General features: G+C 42.5%; 5 protein-coding genes across 8 annotated transcripts; 2 read left to right on the forward strand and 3 right to left on the reverse strand.

The window, feature by feature from the left end:
* Positions 1–6,023: 6,023 nt before the first annotated feature.
* Positions 6,024–9,703, reverse strand: LOC110187709 (ubiquitin-conjugating enzyme E2 J2). Its single transcript, XM_020957144.2, has 4 exons — positions 8,557–9,703; positions 8,060–8,490; positions 6,988–7,058; positions 6,024–6,932 (listed from the first exon to the last, which is right to left on the reverse strand). Exons 2-4 carry the CDS (start codon positions 8,358–8,360, stop codon positions 6,435–6,437), a joined length of 870 nt encoding a protein of 289 aa, XP_020812803.2. The 5' UTR covers positions 8,361–8,490; positions 8,557–9,703; the 3' UTR covers positions 6,024–6,434.
* A 488-nt stretch (positions 9,704–10,191) lies between these two features.
* On the forward strand, positions 10,192–11,343 carry P5cr-2 (Pyrroline-5-carboxylate reductase-like 2). Its single transcript, XM_020957336.2, has 3 exons — positions 10,192–10,365; positions 10,459–11,124; positions 11,199–11,343. Exons 1-3 carry the CDS (start codon positions 10,287–10,289, stop codon positions 11,273–11,275), a joined length of 822 nt encoding a protein of 273 aa, XP_020812995.2. The 5' UTR covers positions 10,192–10,286; the 3' UTR covers positions 11,276–11,343.
* A 171-nt stretch (positions 11,344–11,514) lies between these two features.
* Positions 11,515–14,409, reverse strand: l(3)07882 (Nucleolar protein 14 homolog l(3)07882). Its single transcript, XM_020957335.2, has 3 exons — positions 13,814–14,409; positions 11,807–13,760; positions 11,515–11,730 (listed from the first exon to the last, which is right to left on the reverse strand). Exons 1-3 carry the CDS (start codon positions 14,316–14,318, stop codon positions 11,625–11,627), a joined length of 2,565 nt encoding a protein of 854 aa, XP_020812994.2. The 5' UTR covers positions 14,319–14,409; the 3' UTR covers positions 11,515–11,624.
* A 784-nt stretch (positions 14,410–15,193) lies between these two features.
* On the forward strand, positions 15,194–20,240 carry SF1 (splicing factor 1). Of its 4 annotated transcripts, XM_020957263.2 has the most exons (6): positions 15,194–15,545; positions 15,764–16,413; positions 16,474–16,608; positions 17,265–17,340; positions 18,609–18,761; positions 18,816–20,240. In XM_020957263.2, the coding sequence occupies exons 1-6, from the start codon at positions 15,385–15,387 to the stop codon at positions 20,023–20,025; spliced, it is 2,385 nt and encodes a 794-aa protein (XP_020812922.2). In that variant the 5' UTR covers positions 15,194–15,384; the 3' UTR covers positions 20,026–20,240. The 4 variants fall into 4 exon arrangements, 3 of the variants coding, with proteins under 3 accessions (XP_020812922.2, XP_086686388.1, XP_086686389.1); XR_015271083.1 differs by lacking the exon at positions 17,265–17,340 and having other exon boundaries at positions 15,202–15,545; positions 18,816–18,956; XM_086830262.1 differs by lacking the exon at positions 17,265–17,340 and having other exon boundaries at positions 15,212–15,545.
* A 322-nt stretch (positions 20,241–20,562) lies between these two features.
* On the reverse strand, positions 20,563–21,740 carry Prx3 (Peroxiredoxin 3). Its single transcript, XM_020957223.2, has 4 exons — positions 21,550–21,740; positions 21,372–21,438; positions 21,172–21,313; positions 20,563–21,112 (listed from the first exon to the last, which is right to left on the reverse strand). Exons 1-4 carry the CDS (start codon positions 21,580–21,582, stop codon positions 20,650–20,652), a joined length of 705 nt encoding a protein of 234 aa, XP_020812882.1. The 5' UTR covers positions 21,583–21,740; the 3' UTR covers positions 20,563–20,649.
* Between the last annotated feature and the right edge of the window lie 708 nt (positions 21,741–22,448).

A 22,448-nucleotide genomic window follows, 5' to 3' on the forward strand; every position in this document is an offset into this window, starting at 1 on the left:
GCAGAGAATGTATCTTGTAGGTCGGAGGTTGTATTTTGTAGCTTGTAGCTCGCTCTTTGGCTCATTGCGAGGGCCCGCTGCCCTGCTTTTATTTTCATTTGTCAGGCAGTTTATTGCCAGCTCGGCTCTGTTGATTTTCTGTTTCGCTTTGTCGGCACTTTCCGTAGGCCCCGAAAACCCCATATAGATATACATTTTCTCTCTTGCTTTTATTTTTTTTTTCCTTTTTCCGTTTCCTCTCCCCCCTACCGGCCTTTTCCTGTTTCTCCTTTGTTCTGGGTCCAAACTTAGCTGTCCAATTTTCATGATTGCCATTGATGTGTGTGGGGGTCGTCGGTTGGTGCCGTTTCTGTTGCTGTTGTTTTCCTGTTTCCGGTTGCCTGGTAAATACCCATCATTACCATCCGCTGGACACCAGCTGAGCCTTGGATTAGGGACCAACTTTCGACTGCTTAATTTGTTTGGAATTTATGAGCTTTGATTGCTAGCAGACTAGCAGCCTTGTAGTTGTGCTAGAAAAGATTTCTCCGCAAATTAATTAACGTTCGCTGCCCTTGTTCTCCATTGTCAATTTATGTTAACTGCCCCGCGCCAAATGTTAGGCTCCATTAGGGAGTTTATCCACCGAATGGGCCACACCCACAACTGCCTCTGCTGCTGTTTCTGCTACTGTGTTTTATGGATCAACAAGAAAATAAACAAAAAATAATACCAAAACTTTATCGTGGCCTGAACCTACTGCAGAGGCGGAAAACTCAATTGAAAAGTTTGCTGTTCATTTCCGGCTGCTAAAGCGGATGCCAGGGCCAGGGTAAAATGGGACTGGGAAAGGGGATGGACCGCGCAGAGAACTACCGGAAACGGGAGGTGTCGGCCGACAGGGAAATGCATTTGAATCTAATATGGCGTTCAGTTTTCCGTTTCCAGAGTTCAAGCGACAGTTTCAACTATTCGCTATCTTTCTGTCTCTTTTTGTGTGTGTGTGTGTCTCCCTCTCTTTCACTCTGTGGCTCTATTCCTTGCTTGTATCTAGTTGTGCATAAATTAACTTTGTCGCTTTTTATTCGCTTTTAATTCACTTTTTGCGCGGACATCGTCGACGTCATTTAGCTCGTTGTTGGCGCTTTGTTAATTCAAAAAGTTTTAATAATTTTACTTTTCAACAACTCGTGCTCGCACTGCAAAAACGGAGCAACAAGTGCTCCACCCGACATAAAGATATCCTTCCCTTAAACCCACCATAGTCCTTAGACTGCTTTGCATATTCAAGTGGCGCATTTTCCGTGCGTATCTCCCTTTGATGACTCCTGGGGTCGCAACTGGGGTCGCGGAGTGTCCTTTAAAGTCGACGCATCGCGAAACTTTAGCGTCTGGCAGCTTGCCATGGAAAATGATAAGACACAAATAAGTATAATACAATTTAAGCTATGCACTGCTTGTGGGGTTTACTTATTAAAAATACAACCACATATTGTCACAATTGCTAATATTTAACAATATAGTTAATATTTATAAATACTAGCATTAGTTCTCAAAATTACCATAAATACAAACATTTATATCCGTTTGTGGATTATTTAGTGAGAGTCCTTGAAGACTCCCCTTTGCTGGTTGCTTGACAGTTGCTTATCCAGCTTGATCCATCAGTAAATGAAAACACTTGACAAATGTGCTAGCTCTGACAGCCTGATCCATAAATGCCAGCCACTGACCACACGAACGCCCTCGTTCGCTGGCCACTCAAGTTAATTCAATGCGAAAGTCTCACACATTCCCATAAAACCAACAAGCAAGCACTTGAGACTTAAAGAGGGGGGACAGTAACAGCAGCAGGAGCAGGAGCAGGAACAGGAACATGACTAGTGAAAGGAGCAAGAGCAGGAACAGGAACAACTGGACCAAGGGCATTGGCATTGGGATGGGGGTGTGGGTGTGGGGCATCTGCTGGCCGGAAGTGCCTGCCACTTGTGTAAGTGTCGCGTGTTGCATTTGTTGCTGTCCCGCTCATGTAGTGGCACTCGTTTGTGTCGCCTCTTGCCACTTTGTATTGTGCTCATAATTTGTTGGAGTTAGGAGAGCAACCACTTGGGCCGACAGGCTGCGAAAAACATGAAGATTCTTAACGCTCTTTAAACAGGTTCGAAAATTTAATATTAATATTTATATATTTTGAACATTATATGAAACTTCATTAAAATATGTGCCACATTTTGAGCTAAGGTTTTCATACCTATAATCTTTGGTATAGGAAACTCTTCCTTTAGCTTTATAGTTTTTCACTGTCTGATATACCCTTGATTCCCCTTCCACTTTTGATAATTTTGATGTTCGCACAATTTTGAGCCAACAGTGTGACCCAATTGCCTCGCAACTCGGCTGGGTAACAGAGCAATCAAACATTGATTGGTTGATCCAGCAAACTAGATCCAGCCAAAGCCCAGAACCTAATCAGCAATTAGCCGTTTCGCCAAATCCAGAGTTCATAATTCAAAATTTTGCGCACGCAAATACACAAATGCATCCGCACTAATTGAAATTTATGGCGATGCGGTTGAATGGTGTGGTGCTAACTTTTTCCCCTCACATTAGGGGCGACCAGAAAATATCGCATAATGCAATTGCAACACAGAGGGACAACAATGAAACTGGCTATGACAATGACTACTACAGCAACGATCATGATGATGATGAAGTGGGGCAGTGCAGCAGATAAAGCACATAAAGCACAATACATTAGCGTCCAAGTGCACGGTTTCCGGGAGTAAACGAGCTCGAGACCGTTGACAGGCTGAATTAACGATTGTCCAGCTCTCCAATTGACCATCCCATTTCCCCAGTAACTGTCCAGTGGACAACGAACCAACCACTCGTCCTTTTAGCCCACATCCTTGTATGTACATATAGGTTCATATGTGTACACACGCGAGGCGACTGCATCGCTTAAATTCCATTACAATTTATTGATTTATGCAAATTTCTTGCCAATAATAAATATCTTTACATTGGCTTATATTGACGAAAGAGTCATTATTGCATTGTTGATAGAACGGTAAAACAAAATATAATTTGGCAATGTTATTGTTTAGCTTGATTATTAACGGTGACGAGAGCTTGGCTTTTATTTAGTTAAACATTTTTGATACTCAAAAAAATTTATCTGTTGTACAATGAAGCTTTAATATTGAACTAAATGTGTTTAAGTTAATAAATTGTAATATGGTTATAACACATCAATTGCATTATTATTTAAATCTAAGTTTTATATGGTGTAATTTAAGTTACGGCTTATTAAAAAGCTTATTTAAATGTAGACTTGCACATCTTTTTTTAGGTTTGTAAAATATTATTTCACAATATACTAATATTTTTGTATATACTAATAGCATGTACATCCAATTATATGGAATATATTTTACCTTAGTAATATCTTATGACTTATAATTTACGACTTATATAATACGATTTATAAATAAAAAAAAAAAGATTATAAAAATAATTCAGCGATTCATAAAATATTTCAACAAGTCAGAATTATTTGGCTTTTCGTTCGGGAAACCTATTTTTATGGCACCACCATCCCATTCCAGTCCTGACATTATCCTTTGCGCACAGCTGATGACCATTTGTTTATGCATTGATAAAGAGAATGCTCACTTGGCACCCCACACACTCATACATTCATACTAACACAAACACACCCAAGCAAACACTCCGAACTCAGCGAATATGTATAGCATACTTTTCGTCTGTTGCTATTTTCGCGTGGCCTTTGCATATTAAGTTTATGTTTTATCGTTTATTGCGCACACTGACACAGGCATAAACGTATATTGCCCACATAATTTAACAAACATTTTCATTTATATGCGCATCTGGCTGTATGTGTGTGTGGGTGGGCTCTTCTCTGTGCGGATGTGTAACATTTATGACCCGAGGACTGGTCAAGAAAATCCACACAGGGAAAAAATGCAATGAATAACTCAAAAAAATGGTCTCATTTTTACAAGAAAGTAATAATTATAGAATATGTAATTTATAAGAAAAAAGAAAGATTATCTTGTATTTTTAAGCTACGTATTTATATTTTCCCGTAAGTAAATTAAAGTATACATTTATTTTCCCAATTTTGTGCTGTGCAGGACCCAGGACATGAAGCCAGTTCCAGATGGCCATCGGACTTGGAGCGCACATGCCCACCAATGAGGCGAACTTAATGATTATTGCATTTGTTATTTTTATTTATTTATATTTATTTATCTGCCCGACCGCCTTGGCCGTGGGCACTCGCCTTTGTTTTCGCCATTATTTTTATGGCTCAGGCGGCCTCTACCGACTTCCATGGACTTCGTTGCCCACCCAAAAGGACGCTGACCATTCCATTTGTATTTTGTTTCGGTGGGTTTAGTCGCGCATATTTCCCTGGCTAAGCGGCTTAGCCCGGGAGCATCGACATTTATTGCCGTCAACTAATGTCTTGTACCCATTTGTTGGGCATTTAAGCCAGGTCCCGACAGTACTGACCACATTCGGGGATTCCGTTTTCTATCCTGTGGCCGGTCGAACAATGAACTCTATGGACTTCAACGCCACTGACCTCTTTTTCGGGAAGCAGCACCAGCTTATAAATGCCAAGAACAAATGAGCAAAAATTGCACATCCGACCGAGCTTCGAAGAGGATAAAGCGGAAATGCAGGAGACAACTTGGATGGACTTGGAGTCCAGTGGCATTCGTCGCCATCTTGGGAGGGTGGTGACCACTCAAAATACATTTTGGGCAAAAAGCACAACTACCGGACTCATATTTTCAAATCCCCGCCCATCGTCACTCCCCATAAAAATACTTGATGACAGTGGCAGGGATGTCTCGGTTACGAGGTCTGTGTCCCTGCCATCCGGGATATCATTTAGTGTTGTGTCTGCTGGTGTCTTTTTTTTTTGTTTTGTACTTCCTTTTTGTTCTCTCTGTGCAACCAAAATTGGCTTAAACTGTTGCAAGTTCATAAAACAAACAACGAAATTTGAAAAGTTGCAAGTGCCAGCCGCACTCGGGAAACTTTGCCATGCTTTCTGAACTTGAAATTTACGTTAGTTAAATTATCAACTTCGGCGTCTGGCAAAAAAAAACTTTCATCCCAAAATGAAGTCTATCCTTTATGCGTTTATTTTAAGAAGTTTTCGAGTCTGCTGAGTAAGCAGGGAAGTCCCTTTTTTTTCAAGTCCGCCAAAGCCAATGCACTTTATGTATACATTAATAAGTGAAATACAATTTTAATTTTTATATTCAGAAGGACTTTTTAGAAGTGAAACTTACTAATTTAATTTAATTTAGTGTGTCAAAGTCGATTAAAGATGTTGTTAGATGTATGTATATTTGAATTCTAGTTATGTATTTCTCTCTTCCTTAAATGTAAATTATAGAAATCTGCATAAGTCTGACAAGGAAATTGACTAAGTAAAACTATCCTTTCCTAGGACTTCTTTAATACCATTTGTGATTCCCAAGGGATATAGATATTTTTTCGTATTTTTTTAGTCTATTCCTTTTATTAAAAGAAATTAATTTTGGAATACAAAAAAGACAACTACCCTCTTAAAAGTATCTTTTATTCAGAGGGAAGTGCGTGCATATAACTTTGGTAGTATTATGGCCGCCGTAAATCGCTTAAACTCACAAACTTCGCGCCACCCCCAATCCAATGCCCTCCAGTAATAAGCGTCATGTGTGTAATTTTGGCTTAAGATGACCAACAAAGTAGCCGCAAAAGAGACTTTTGGCCGTGTTAAGCGGTTTAAATGTGAAACATTGTTGGACCAGCTCCAGTTTATTGGATTTACCCACACTGTCAGACATGAGGAGAAATTATAGTCGACTGCCGGCGGACTTTGCTTCACACTTAAGCCGCTTAGCCTGCGCAAAGCCAACTACAAATTACAACTTACTATATAAGTTGAAACAACATCGGCAATTTAACGTTGCTGAAAGTGAAGATCCATTTTATAAGTAGAAAACTGACATAAATAATTTGGCTAATTTGTACACGACCTTACATGTTGCCACATTTTCCTTTTTTTTATTCATTTACAAACATATTCCTGGCTTCATTCACGTTGCATTAAACTAGACGTTAATAGTAATGAATACATAACAAAACAATTTATAGGTTTCACAAATTGAGTTTATAATTGTGTGTGTGGTGTTTCTAGTTCTTTTATTGCCAATACTTTCAGACTAAATAGCGATCGTGGGAACCTGGGGAATGGATGGCGGGATGGCGGGTGGTAGATGCGGAGGCTGGGTCGAAAGCGGGTCTGTAAATACTTCTCAAGCGGTACTCAATCCACGAAGACTACTTTAGAGTAAACTAGATTAAATATGCACATGCACACGGATGTGTATATTCGTATATAAATATAGAGGCTGTCGTAGTTATTTCTATTCCTGATTCAGGTTTTTGATCACGTAATTAACAATGAGGGCAAATATCGCAAAGCAGATGATGATCACCAGGTTGGAATACACGGACTGCCAATTCATATAGGAATTGCGAGCACTGTTTTGTAGAGCCGCTGCTCCGACGCCGTTGGCCAGATCCGCCTGTCCCGCTCCTTCACCATCAATGCCATCTGCGCCATTCTGAGGATGGCCACCAGCACCACCCGCTGCCAGGTTAGCATCCACCGCCCCCAGGGCAACGCCATTGGCCACGCCATTGGCCCGTTTCGTACCGCTCGAAGTAGACGCAGTGGCACCCGCTGCTGCAGCCGCCGCCGCCTGGGTGCCCTGCAATCGCTGCTTGATCTCATCCACCATTTCGGGAAACAGCTCACAGAAATTTGTGTTGCGCAGGTTAAATGCTAAGGATTTTTGAGCAAACATTTGCTTGTCATAGTTCGACGACTCGATGGATCCCAGCGTGGGTGTACTCTCCAGCTGAAAAAGTTATTTAGTTATAAATAATAATGCATAATATTAATTAGATTATTACCATGAAGCTTAGCAAGCCTGTGAGTATGGTTCCCACGCACCAAGTAGGGTTCCACGTGTCCGGATGGAAGTCTGGAAAGGAAAAGTACATAACTGTTGATTATGATTTACTCTAAGGGAATATCATTAACATGAAGTAGACATAAATAAAGATTGTTAAATTTCTTAGTGATTAAAAAATAGATAGCTACCAATAACAACAGTAAAAAATGATAAACCATTTTCAAAATTCTAGTATATTACAGATAAGACAAGACATATTTGTATTATTTGACTTCATATCTCAAATACGTTTGTAATCGGAAGTGGCCCAGATTGTACTTCGGCGATCCAAATTCAATCAAGGAAACAGTGTATGCATTACAAAATGTTTTGTAATAGCTTTCAGGTCTCATATTAACTTAAAATACAGACTTGTTGAATTATATGTTGCCGTTTTAAATAAATAAAATAAATAAAAATGTAATCATGATAGGAATGTATGTATGTATAAATGTAAGCCGAAATGAAAAATCCGACATATCTCTCTAACAATATTTAAAGAGTGATATTTAAGTTATTATTCTTCTCTTTTAGTTATATCGGTTCCATATATCGAATCTCGATTTATCGCAGATTTAGAATGTTAAAATATGGATTTATAAATCGTTCCTAAGCCTTACCATAAATATCGTAGTAAATTTTAAATGTTAAATTTTATGTAGTAAATCGACCAAATTTTAGGAACATTGTTGACATTAAATTTTAAATATTTCCAATATATAACTTTGCTCAAAAAAAGATATATATTAGAGCTAGCACATCTACTTTACGATCACTATACTATTATTGAAAAAATAGAATCAAAGGTCTTTTTATAGTATAATTAAATTAAATAATTTTAAATCTAATTTCTGAGTTATTACTGAATTTGTGAAATGGAAATAAAAGTAAATGGAGTCATTGATCTAGCCCTAACTAAATAACATACTTAATTGAGTTAAATTTAATTATGTCTGCATGTTTCCGAATGCGTCTAATGTTATTTAGACAAGTTTTTTGGATTACCCCAAATGAACAAGCTTATGCTTTACCTGATATGCTCAGACAAAGCCTCGTGTTGGTCTTGAAGCGTCCGTTCGGCGTCAGCATGTAGATAGATGGCGGCTTGAAGGGGAATTCGCGCGGGAAGAGCAGAGTGCCGTGATAGTAGCCTCCGTAGTATGGCGAGTCCTCCGGCCCCTTGACGCAGTAGTGCCACTCGAGGATATTGTTGGGCAGCGGCTCCGCGGTGATGTAAGGTAGCGGGTCCCGCTTCAGACGCATGTAGTCCTGCTTCATGCGCGAGACGGCCGTGGGCTGCTTGCGACCGCCGGAAGCCGACGAGGATGACATTATTCTGCCTATATTACTTTAGACAGCTAATTAAAAATAACGACACGACGAAAATTTAAAGAAATCTATTGAACACAACTGACGTGTTTCTCGCAGTGCACTCCCGTTGATAAGGGATAGCGACGTGGCCCTGAGAATAATTTGCAAATCAATTAAATGACTGTAGCTATCTATTATTCCATCGGGTAATACTTACCCTCCTCCGCCTTCAGAATTTCGGGACTGCCGATGGCCTTTCGGTTTGTTTACCAGTCGTCCGCCTGGCATGCGATTTCCACTCTAATACTAATACTTTTGTTGTTGCCCCTTGTTTAAACAATCAGCCTCGCGAATGCGTTACGTTTCTTGTTGTTGGAGCCGTTGTTGTTGTCGGTGCTGTTACTGCGCTTTTGTTGTTAATTTTGTAAATTGCAGCGAAATTGTGTGTGAAAACAACGCACTAACACTCGCACACCCTGAGAAGCCAGCACACACGCACAACTTTCGTTGGGACAGCTAATTAGAGCTGGAATTTGGTATAACTACGGCAAATTCCCTGCTGTCGGTTGTCTTTAATTGTATAAGAACACGATGTGGGCGGGTTTCAGGCGGTGCGGAGCGTGAAATTGCAATTTGATAAAAATTTCTCCCGATTTCGTTCTAGAGTAGCAGTGTGACCGTAGGCAGCCAGTGTTGAATTAGGTGTTTCTATAATTATGCTTCGGTCACACTGCCACGACAGAACTAAAAAAAAATTTTTAAGTCAATACTATCGATTACTTTGTTTCCGGTCTATCATCGTTTTGTGAAATAAATTCAAATTTTGAAAATTTATTCCCAATTAATTATTCCCAATTAAATATAAGGTATTATAAAAAAAGTATACTTTTCTATTGAACCATTATTAGACATAAATTATCTGTTTCGAACCATTTCAATATTAATGGTTTTTATTTAACAAGACAAGTCGTAGCCTTTGCTGTGTTATTGCTAAGTTCAAAAAATGCGTTTTCTTTAAAGCTATAAATATTATACAACCCCATATTTTTTCAAGAGATTTAGGAAAAGTTGTAACACCGTATTTACTAGGTGGCCAATAAGATCTAAAAAAAATTTAAATTTAAAACATACCTTTCAATTTCTGGGTTCCAATTTATGTTATGTATACCTAGACGAGCCACAAAATATGTTATATTTTGAAGTACACAATTAATTAACATAACATTTATGTTGTGTTTTTTTATAGCTTGTTTCTCATAATTGTTTTCACACTTTTCAAACTCACTCGTTTCTATTATCACAGTTTAATGTGATAACCATCGTTATCTTTTAAAGTGGGGAATGTTTTTCAGATCTTAGTAAACATTCTTGCGACGAAGAGACTCGCTTGGTTTATACTATCAAAGAAATCGAATAAACGTCAGAATGAAGGCAACGGACGATTACAGGGATTACAGGGATTACAGGGCATCTGGCATAAATTCGGCCTTTGTCATGCCTTCTAATGGGTGAATGAATTCCAGTCCATAGAACTATGGGCTATTCTTGCTGATAATAAGACTTTACAATTGTAGTCATAAAACTAGCACTTCTTCATTTCAAATCTATTTAGAAACCGATTAGTAATGAACAAGTTAAATGTAGTGACAATTATAAGTTTGTTATAGTTTAGACAATTTATAAGTAAAATTCTCAAACAATTAAATATACTCTATGACCGCGACTGTGCCTTAAACTAACACACAGGAACTCCCCCTGATAAGCGGCGATCACTGGGAACGTTGTTCGCACATCGCGGGGGGTTGAGGGGGGAGCGGGCCCAACCAGATTTCTTATCAGCCCACTCGGGTTGTTTTTGGTCAACGCCAACAGCACTCGGCAAACAGTTGCCTTTCTGCCAGCACCAAGTGCAGTCCTCATTTCGCAGACTACTTCTACCAAGCCACAATGACAGCGATAGGAAAGATCGGTTTCCTGGGTGGTGGCAATATGGCCAAGGCTTTGGCCAAGGGGTTCCTGGCAGCAGGTAAGATATTTAATTAGGTCCAGATAATCAGGCATGAAACCCTTACAATTTCACAATTGTAGAGAAGTCTTTCATATTCTTCAACCCTTTAAGGTTTGGCCAAGCCCAGCACACTGATTGCCAGCGTTCATCCTGCGGATAAGCTCTCCCTGCAGTCCTTCCAGTCCCTGGGAGTGGAGACAGTGACTCAAAACGCCCCAGTTGTGGAACGATCCGAGGTAGTATTTGTGTCCGTAAAGCCACAAGTAGTGCCCACGGTTTTGGCCGAAATTCATCCCATCAGCTCCAACAAACTCTTCTTGTCCATCGCCATGGGCATCACCCTGCCCAGTATCGAAGCCAGTCTGTCTCCCCAAGCTCGAGTCATCCGCGTGATGCCCAATCTTCCAGCCGTGGTCTGTTCAGGCTGTTCGGTATATGTTCGGGGATCCAAAGCAACTGATGGAGATGCAGAGGTCACTCAGAGACTCCTCGAATCTGTGGGAACCTGTGAGGTGGTCGATGAGTCCCAATTGGATGTGGTAACCGCTCTTAGTGGTAGTGGACCTGCCTATGTTTTCGTGATGATAGAGGCGCTAGCAGATGGAGCGGTCCATATGGGAATGCCAAGGGACCTGGCTTACCGACTAGCCTCCCAAACGGTACTAGGCTCTGGTCATATGGTGCGAGATAGCGGTATGCATCCAGGACAACTCAAAGACGGTGTCACAAGTCCGGCGGGTTCGACGGCTGCCGCCCTCAGACAACTCGAACTGTCAGGTAAATCGAAATAATGATGTGTGGATGACGCACTCTCTTATCGCCTCCAATTCAACCTTTGATTTCGATTGCAGGTTTTCGAGCTGCGGTGGCTGGAGCGGTGGAGCAGGCGACGCTGCGGTGCCAACAGATCTCGGGCAAGTCATCGTAGACACATAGGATTCATTATGTACACTAGGACAGATTCTTATAATAAATTAATAATAGTATGAAAAATAAGAGGTTGGGTTGGTTTCGCATCTTTCTTTGTTCTCTTCCCCCACCTTTCTTATTTTAAACAATCTTCAAATCAGTTTAAAAATATGATTTTCAGTCGTTCTACCGAGACTCACCCCGTTGTTGATGCCATAATCTAGGTTAGCGTGATTCGCAATAATATGAAGGCCGATGTTGCGATATTAACATAGAAGCAGCACCATGCTGCTCTTTACTTTCAGAAGCTTAGTACTAGCCTAGCTAATAACTAAATCGAAATCAGCCTAACTGGAACGAGAGAACAACTAGAACTTCTTTTTCTTCTTGGCGCGAGCCAGCTCGTTGAGCTCGCCCTGTTGCATGGATGCCTCTTGATAGATCCGTTTGACCTTCTCGTGGCGTTCCTTGTCGCTATAAATGAAAAGTAGATATATTTTGAATTAGCATAAAGAAAATTAATCTTGTTTTTTTTTATGACAACACCCACCTTTGCAAAGTCTGCTTAAGTTTGAGCTCCTGGACGAAGGCTGTGTCCCTGCGGATCTCTCGAATGGCGCCCTTTTTCTCGCGCTTGATTTTGTGCAGCAACTTGGCCCGCTCTTCCTTGGCCTTGGACATTTTGGGCCGCCGCTTATCATCGTACACAGCTTCGAATCGCGGTTCTAGCAGCCGAAGAGCCTTTGGTTTCCTTTCCGCTGGAGCCAGACGCTTCATTTTTTGCTCAGCCAGCTTTTTCACCAGTTCAGTGGCTTCTTTGTGATGGAGGTGGACATGCTCGGGATAGGGTTCAAGTGGTAGGCGGACGAGCAATCTAAGGAAGGGTTTGGCCAGATAGCAGGCACCAACATGCTCCTCCACCAACTGAAGGGCTTCTTTGATAAGCAGGAGTGCTGCATCCAATGCTCGAACCTTGAAATCCGGAGTGATTGTTTGGGTCACCAGATCCACCGACTGCAGGTGTTGGTTCTCCAAGTCCTTACATTCCTTACTCTTAACTGGAAGGGCCAGAAGTTTGCTCAATGGGCCATCTCGCTCGAACGGTGGTGTGATCTCTAGCTGCTGAACATCCCGCTTTGGTATGGACATGTGCAAAATACCTTGTAGGAAGTTAAAAACGGCTGGGAGCATTCTCTTGGATTGGGAAGCGAACTCCAAGACCACGGTGACCAGAAACAGTCCCATGGATATCTCCTGACGCGTTCGAACGCGCGCTCTAGAGAGGATGTGTTGCATGAATATAAAGCAGGGAGTGACCACTGGATGGCGAAAGTCCGAGGTGGAGTACAGGTTGGCGACGAGCTTTAAGTAAACCAATGTGTCCAGTGACGGATATGTCTTGTGGTTTTTTCTGAACTCCCCATACTTCTCCTTGATTACCTCTAGCAAGGTATTGGACATCCGTTCCGGATTCAATTGGGTCAAGTCATACAGGTGCGGCATAAGCTGTGAGAGCAGTTGGAAATGCTCCCGGATATCGTGATCGCTGGCATCTTCAAACAAATCCTTGAGGTACTGCAGCAGGAAAGAGTACAACTTGACCACATTCTCGCGGTTAACACCTTCTAGTTTTGGATGATTGCACTTGATAATCCTTTCCACAATTGTCGCCTGCTGGGAAATAGCGTGTTTGGAGAGAAGTGCCGTAAAGTCCTCGTAGGTCTTGGGCATCTTTATGGTGAAGGGTATATTGGTGTCCATGGAGACGGATGGTTTTTCCCTCTGAAGTTTTTTTTTACTCGGCTGGGAAGTACTTTCAGCTTCAGCTTCACTTTCACTTTCCGATTCTTTTAAGTCACTCAGATTATTCACATCCGAATCGCTCTCCTCATCGGAGTCCTCTTCCTCCTCCCCATCGCTCTCTTCGTCACCAGTATCCCCCTCCTTTTCTTGCTCTACTGCAACTTCCTTTTTGCCATTAAGGTGGGTACCCAGATTTCCATCTAAATCATACGCCAGGGTATCATCCTCCTCATCATCACCGGCAAAGTAGCCGTAGCCGTCATCCAGGTCGTCTGCTGACCGATGCTTGGGCTGGGAAATGGAAGCCTCCTCCTCCTCTTCGCCGTCCGCACGCATTCTGCGCAATCTCTCCGCTTCTAGCTTCTCCAAACGTGCCGCCTCCTGTTTGGCCAACTCGTCGGGATTGATCAGCTTATCCGTAACACTGCCGCGCGGCTCAAAGATCATTTCCTTTAAGAGCCTGTCGTAGGCATCTGGTGGCGGCTTGGCGTCTTGCTCATCCTTAGTGGCTTTGGCCACCAGCGGCAGCAACAGCTTGTAGTTGGCGTCTAGTTTTTCGGTGAGCTCGTACACCTCGTCCTTCTCCTTGACGATTTCATTTTTGCGTCGCTTCTGCTCGGCGATCATTTCCTCGATGGCGGTCTGTCGATCCTGGACGGTATCTCCGTCCCCTCCGAAGTGGGCAGCAGATGTGAAATCAGCTAAAATGGAATCCGTCAGTTTTATTCATCAGATATGTACTACGTTTACTCACCATCCAAACCCTCATCATCCAGTTCTTCGTCGTCGGATCTTTCGTCTCTGTACTGCTCAATTTCCTCTAGAGTCTGGCCTCTGTGCGTTAGCAGCTCGTCATCGTTCAGATTGAACGTCTCCGCTTTATGGGACTGTCGCACCTGCGACATTTTTTCGGCCAGGTAACGGGCGTTCATCACAGATTCGGTCAGCTGGTCACCGCTAAGGTGCTTCCCAATACGGTTATCCTTGAACCTGTTGGTCTTGTGCTTTACCGCAAACTGCTGCCCCAAGGTCTGGGCTCTCTTCTGCAGAGCCTTTGCCCTGGACACGCCCGGCATTCCTCTGTCATGCTTGCAGATCCTGCCCAGAATCTTAAACTTCTCTTTGTTCACGTGCACATCAAAGGGATTCTGCCCGCGTTTACTGGACTGAGAAGCGGTGTTGTCGAAGGGATTAGCGGACTTTACCGTCTTTTTGGCGTAAACCGCATCCGCGCTGGACTTTTTGTTCTTTGCCCCCATGTTTTATGCAGGATTTATTTAATCAAACTCATCGAACAAAAGCAAAACAAAGTGAGCGCACACGTGCAAGTTAAATGCAAAGATATCGATGTTACTATCGAGCTATCGATGTTTTCAAATTAATTTGTTACTATCGCATGGAAAATAAAATGCTGAATTGGCGTTTCCATTAGATCATGTTTTTTTATTAAGGAAATCATTTTGAGTGTTTTTTGTGTTTATCATTTTATTTAAGATTTTACAAGAAAAACCAACTAAAACCAACATACTAATCAACATTAAAAAATTATAGGTTCCTAAATTTTTAATACAAGAATATGCACTGATTGCCCAAAAGCACAAATGTGTCTAGTAGAAAGCGGGCATAGCTGGAATAGGATTTTTGGTAATTTAATTTGTTTGAAAACTATTTTTATGATAAATCTATTAGAGTCAAAAAGCAAAATATCTTTTAAAGCTAGAGATTATGAAAATATATTACACCTGGCTGTAATAGTTAAGCACTTTGTGCACTTTGTTCAGCATAATAATTTATTCAAAATTTCGCATGTCTGTGTAAATAGTGGTAAATATTTCCAATCTCCGTATATTATTTAATAAGCATCCTTGAACATTAAAACATATTAAAAAAAATTGAAATTTAATTGAAGTACTTTATTATTTTCTTATTTATATTTAAAAAAAAAAAAAACAAACAATTCGTGGATAACGATGGACGGTAGCCTGATAAAAAGCACGCCGCTTGTGATTACTTTTAATCAGAATTAAACGAATCCGACGTATCCCGCTGCTAGAAATTTTCATTCGTAGGCCTTTCAGCCTAGTGTAAATTGGCTATTAACATCTCGCCATGAAGTGAAAACACGTTGGAAACTACAAATCGATGTATCGATAGTATCTACATGTAACTCGATGTTTTGCCTCTGGTCGCCATTGAAATTTTCACACGCAACGCCGCATACTGAAAAAAAATATTTTATGTTGAACGCTTAAACGTGGTCGGAATACTGCTAACTGTGCGTGGTTGTGTTAACCTGAAGAGTGGCTTCAAAGTTGTAGAGAAACGATGAGTGCAACGCCGCCGGATTTACTTTCCTCGGCGGCCCGAGATGTCTCAGCTGCAGCGAACGGCGGCAGCAGCAGAAGCGGCGCTGATAAGGAGCGTTCGCGGTCCAAGGATCGCAGTAGAGACAAGGATAAGGACAAGGATAGGGACAAGAAGAGGAGGTGAGTTGGCATTAGTTACAAGGAAACCACATTTGCATAAATATATTTATTGCGAGGGCTTCTACACAAGTCTGTATGTATGGATGTACATACATATTTATACATACATATGTATGTGTAAAAGACAGGTCAGTCGCGGTAGGAGGTTCATGTCTTTAGGAAAATTATTTAAATCTTTTAAATTCCTTATTTTAATAAAATATTTTCAATTATTTCAGGGACAGCAGAGACCGAGACAGCCGGCGCCGTGACGATCGCGACAGGGATCGTGATCGGGATCGGGATCGTGATCATGATCGTGATCGTGATCGCGACCGGGATAGGGACTCCCGCTCGAATCGCAGCCGTTCACGCAACTACGACGATCACGACAGACGCAGGAAGCGATCACGCAGTCGGGATCGTGATCGCAAGCGGGATCGGGACCGTGATTCCCGCTCCAGGCGCAGCAGTTCGCGGGGTGGACGTGGTGGAGATGATTATGGCGACCGGAACCGACGCCGCCACTCGCGCAGTCGTAGCTATGACCGTCGACGGAATGATCGTGGTGGACAGCGGGATCAGCGAGATCAGCCGCCGCAAAGGAGCAGTAGGGAACGCACCCACGTCAATCCCTTTGACACATCTGGCAATCGGAGTTCGATAAGCTCCTTGAACCAGGATCAAGATCATCCCCGAATCCCATCGCTGTTCGACAGGCAGCCTCAGGGATTGGATACCATACGGGAGGAGCCACGAGAGTCAAGATTTGATCTGACGCAGACAATCCAGGAGCTAATGGGCAGTGCGGGCAGCAAAGGATTCGCCTCGTTCTTTAACAACCAAAACAGCAATGACTCCACTAGCAATGGCGCGACCGATAACGCAAGTAAGCATTAAATGCGGGCTTCACTAAATCGATACATAATAAATAATGAATCCATTACAGTGGACAGTGCAGCGGAACGAAAAAGGAAGCGCAAGTCACGCTGGGGTGGAAATGAAAATGACAAGACCTTCATACCGGGCATGCCCACCATCCTGCCGTCCACACTGGATCCAGCACAGCAGGAGGCCTACCTAGGTAATAGTCTAACCCCAACCACAGCTGATCGCTTCCGATCCTGCAACTAAGTTAGCCCTTAAGACCTGCAAAATTAGTTTATAAGTTTAATGAGAACCAGTTATGGATAAAAACAGAGAGTCAGAGACAGACAGAGCCGCACGTGAGAATCAGAGACGCCGGGGATGAACAGCGCACGGCCAGAGATCGTAATGCAACCTAAAACATCCAACCAACCAAAATGCAACTGAGCAATCTATAATAATCTCTCGTTCTCTTTTTGAAGGGATTCCGGCGTGGCGCACATACCATTCGATACGATACGATCCAACAAGAGTTCTGTTCCATTCTGAAACGGCTAGAACAGAACATTTATGTGGCTATTCTGCTCCTATATATTTACAGAGATTAATGCGCAGTCGAACTAATCAAATTAATCCCCACTTAATTATTAATTAACTCAATTGTAACGCTCACAGCATTTTCAGTTAGTTTAGGAGCGGACACACGAACGCGATACAAGTCTCAAATAGCCACAATATCATTTGTCCACTCCCCAGATTTTATTAATGCATATCTCCTCCCCCTTTTTCTAGACAATCAGCATGTCAGACGTTTACTAATGTCGAGGTTGCTCTCGATTTTCTTCCTTCTTCTCTAACGCCTTCTACTTGCAGTTCAATTCCAAATCGAGGAGATCAGCCGCAAGCTGCGTACCGGCGACCTAGGAATCACGCAGAATCCGGAAGAAAGGTTTGAAACAGTTCTCTCTCCCCTCCACTGAACGAGTCTCTCAATCAAAGCAATTGCAAATGCCCATATGAAAACACCAGCCACCAAGCAGCACTTTATATTCTACTAGAATCAAAAAGACTGCGTCCGGTCCGGAAGGATGCCCCGGATGTCGTCGTCATCGTCGGGATTGGTGCTGATTATGAGTCAAAAGTCGAACAGGTTTCATTGTGGCATGCCATAGAACTGCAGAGTTCCACATCTCTTTTTTTTGTGTTTTTTTTTAGGCTAAGATCCACTACTTGTTGTGTCACTCGGAATTCGGTTGGGTATTGGCTTTAAACCATAGTTAGGGGTGTCGCAGAATTTGCTGTGGATTGTAAACTCTACAATCTAGAAAATGTACTAATACCAAAAATATCAATAGAGTATCCAATATAATAATAACATATTTTGTGAGTGTAGTATGATGAATCACTTCTCTAATTACTTTAAAATATAATTGTTTCATAATAATTTCAATTATTTTAAGCCATTTTGGCTGTATTGAACATAAATATCGAGTATTTAAAGGCAGCTATGACATATTTCTAAAGTAATTTTCTATATGGTTTTAAATTCAAGCCACGACATCGAGTGACATAACGGTATTCTCATAAGTCTAGGACATCCGAGAAAAAAATTAAAGAAATATCTAACTTAATCATTAAATTTTTGTTTAGTGTGAAGCAGTCCCATGCATACAGAATTTAAACTGATCCTTGTAGCTAATTTGATACCGAAACTTTTTAATGAAAACTAATGACAACTCTTCAAGGGATTCTAGAGACAGCGATCCAAACAAAGATTGATTGATTTCCATCCGAAAAGGGCAACCAATAAGTAAGCGCCTGGAGATAACCGGAATAGATCCTACATTTATCATTAATGTCCACTCTTCTTTTCTTCCAATAAGCGTCCCAGTAGTTCGGGTTTCTCTCCCAGAGAAATCCAATCCGGTGCGACACAGACACAGAAACGAAATAGAAAGAGCTACCGAATCGAACGAATTAATCAAAATTCTTCTTTTCTCAATTCCTCAGCGATTAATTAACGATTTCTGCCAACGCTAATAATAAACCACTTGATTAATTAATTTGATTTGCAACTTACAGCATATTCTCGATATTAGTTAGTACTTTATGATAAGACCACTAAGTCTAGCGCCAAGAGCAGCACCCTTTTACGTTCCCAGGCTCAAGATCCCTTTCACTGAATTCGCCTCTTTCCTCTACTCTTTTCGTCCGCAGGTCTCCCTCTCCGGAGCCCATTTACAGTTCTGATGGCAAGCGGCTGAACACCCGTGAGTTCCGCTATCGAAGACGCTTGGAAGAACAGCGGCATCAGTTGATCGTCAAAATGCAAACGGTTAATCCGGAGTTTAAGCCACCGGCGGATTACAAGTGAGTGCAGAGTTGTAACCATTGAACTATTAATTGATTCACCAATTTATCCAGACCGCCAGTGACCCGTGTCAGCGACAAAGTGTTGATTCCGCAAGAGCAGCATCCGGACATTAACTTCGTGGGCCTGCTTATTGGGCCGCGCGGCAACACGCTCAAAGCTATGGAGAAGGATACGGGCGCTAAGATCATAATTCGCGGCAAGGGATCGGTGAAGGAGGGCAAGGTGGGTCGCAAGGATGGTCAACCGTTGCCGGGCGAGGATGAACCTCTGCATGCTTTCATCACCGCGCCAAATCCGGAGGCGGTTCGCAAGGCGGTAGATAAGATCAAGGACGTAATACGGCAGGGTATCGAGGTGCCAGAGGGCCACAACGATCTCCGACGCATGCAATTGCGTGAGTTGGCCCAGCTCAATGGAACGCTGCGCGAGAACGACATCCAGCGTTGTACCTGCGGCTCCACGGACCACAAGTCGTGGCAGTGTCCGGACAAGCCGATTATCACAAATACTATAGTGTGCACATCGTGTGGCGGGACTGGCCATCTGACCAAGGATTGTCGCAACAAGCGCCCGGGATCCGGAGCACCGGGGATGGCCTGTGAGGATACGCAGGCGAAAATCGACGAGGAGTACATGAGCTTAATGGCAGAGCTCGGAGAGGGACCGCCGCCATCAGCAGCACCTGCGAAGCCAGATCCGCCGGCCAACAATGGACCCCAGTTGCACCGGGCCAGCTACAGCATCTTTGATAAGAAGCCCTCGCAAATGCAGGCCATCCAGTCACCGCCGAGCAGCTCCTCGTCGCGAGATCATCAGCGCGACATGGGCGGATGGGGTGCGACGGGGCACGAGCACGGCCTGGGCATGGAGCACAGTATGGGAATGGAACAGCACACCCACGGCTTGGCAGGGCTAGATCACGGTATGAGTGTGGGCATGGAGCATGCGATGTCGGCCTATTTACCAGCGCCTGGCACCCAAGCTCCACCCCCCATGCCGCCGCCGCTGATGCCATGGATGAGCGCACCGCAGCCGCCGCCACCGGCGACGGAGCCGCTGAATCCACCCATACCGGGCACATTGCCACCGCTCATACCGCCGCCCCCGGGCACAAGTGCTCCGCCCATGCCGCCGTGGGCCGGTGCTGGCTACAGTGGCTGGGGCGGCGGTTATGCGCCGCCTCCACCTCCACCATGTGGACCTCCGCCTCCAGCTTTGAGCTTGTCGCAGCCACCGCCACCACCACCGCCCTCCGCTTGAGCTTTGGGACTAGCCTGGAAAGATCAAGAAGCCGCTGCTGATGACCGCACGAGACTGTCCCTGCAATCAATTAATTATGTAATCCTAATCCAAGACCACAAGATAGTCGCTTTCTCTACTTCTCACCATAATCGAGACAAACCTACAAAACTAATTTGTATGTAACGATTCTTAAAAATAAAGGACGCAATAAAATAGTTCATTATCTAAATAAACCAGTAAATATATGTATATGGGAATAATGACCCTGGATGAGGGATTTAATAAAGCAAATTGGAGAAAAATAAAGGAAGTTTATTTAAAATTGTGTCTATCCAGATTTTAAAGTAATATCAATATTTTAGATTTATGTATTCAATTTGTTTAATTTTCCCTTTAAATTTGTCCAGAATATCAGATAGAATGTCTATTGCACACATGTACACACATATCCCAACGTTAAAATATCGATTTATCAATTTTAAGAAATACATAGAAACAGGATCGATAAATAGATATTTTCTGCTCTTTCCAGAATTAATATTTTAAACATCTATCTAGAATATTATGTCTCTTTATTAGTTGGAGTCTTTTGTTTGTGGTGAATGTTTCTTCAGGTGTGTTAAGAAGGTATCAAAGGATCTCTTAGCCGTGCTTGGTGAAGTACTTCTTAGACTCCTCCACATCGGGCTTGATGGTGGCCGGGTTTGTCTTGGGGTTCCAATTGGCCGGGCACACCTCTCCGTGCTGTTCGACAAACTGGAAGGCCTTGATCAGGCGCAGTACCTCATCAACGGAACGGCCCACGGGCAGGTCGTTGATGGAGTACTGGCGCAGGATGCCATTGGGATCGATGATGAAGGTGCCACGCAGCGAGATGCCCTCCTTGTCCAGTAGCACATCGTAGTCAGCAGAGATCTTCTTGGTCAAATCGGAGAGGAGCGGATACTTGAGCTGGCCAACGCCGCCGTTCTTGCGGTCCACATTGCACCAGGTCAGGTGGCTAAAATGCGAATCCACGGATACGCCCAAAACTTCAGCGTTGATGTCATGGAACTCCTTGATCCGTTCGCTAAATGCAACGATTTCCGTGGGGCAAACGAATGTGCTATGGAGGATGAAAGCACAAGTTAGTGGCCAAGACATGACAGGATGCTGACGACTTACAAATCAAGTGGGTAGAAGAAGAGCACGAGGTACTTGCCCCTGTAGTCCTCCAGCTTCACCTCCTGGAAGTTGTTGTCTACCACGGCCAGACCCTTGAAATCGGGTGCCGGTTGCTGGACACGAACTGCAGCCAGGGGAGCAGCTGGAAGAAGAGATGTTAAATGCGTTACTTCGCCACAAATATCTATGATATTACTCACTCTGATGAAGAAGACGGGCGGCAAACTGTTTCTGCCGACTTAAAATGCCCTTGCCAAGCAGCGGCACCTGTAAGGCATATTAAATCGAAATTTATTCAAGATCCGAAGGCGGTTTCAACAAATTACGTAATCGCCATGGCATGTTTTCGAAAAATATGCGGTTCATCGACCAACTTACGTTGCGAATAAGTGTGCGTCCCACGAAAGACATTTTGTTATTTTGCAATCTTAATTATTATGTACTGATAAGGGCTTTTTAAGTCCGGATTCGAGTAGCCGGCTGAATTTTTTAACAAGCTACAAATTAAAAACAAAACTGAAAGTGTGACCAGTAGAGTTGTTAAATATCTATCAATATATCGATATATCGATATTTTAAGTTGATATGTTATATTATTATTACATTATTATAATCAAAAAAATTATTATGCATAAAATATCAGCAATGCGTTTTTTTTTTTAAATATGCGACAACCCGAGTGACCAGTACTCCGTGATGCAGTCAATCTATTAAAAAATTTTGGCAGGACAGCTAGATTTCGTTACCGTTAAATCTATAAATTTAATTAACTTAAACATTTTTACCATAATTCAGGCACCACATGTATATAGCCACATAAAAGATTTTTAAGTGTCCTGGAGCTTCCATTTTGTCGTGCATAATACCCAGATCTAGCCAGGAAATAGCTAAGTTGTTATTAAAAGGTGTTTCTTACGTTTTTCCTTACGTAGCTAGTTATCGATAAGTTAAGGGCGGGTAAAATTTGAAAATAATACTGCTATTGTCGCGATTCTTTCTACAAATGATAATTGATTTGTTTTAATAAAAAGCTTAAGTATATATGAATTGATATTAGTTGTCTTTTGATTGATTGATCGATTTGTTTTAATTAAAAGCTTAAATATATATATATTGATATCAGTTGTCTTGTATTACGTAAATACCAAACAATTAAAAAAAAAAAAGTTTAATTAACTTATGAGCCTAGGCTCCTACTTTGTACCAACAATTTTGCTTTAATACATATATGACAGGGATCGTCATTAAATCTGTCTTTGCTCACATGCGAGTTCTGA

This window comes from Drosophila serrata, unplaced genomic scaffold (genome assembly GCF_035046125.1).
Source record: "Drosophila serrata isolate PLE 108 unplaced genomic scaffold, ASM3504612v1 contig_233, whole genome shotgun sequence".
NCBI classification, from domain to species: Eukaryota; Metazoa; Arthropoda; class Insecta; order Diptera; family Drosophilidae; genus Drosophila; species Drosophila serrata.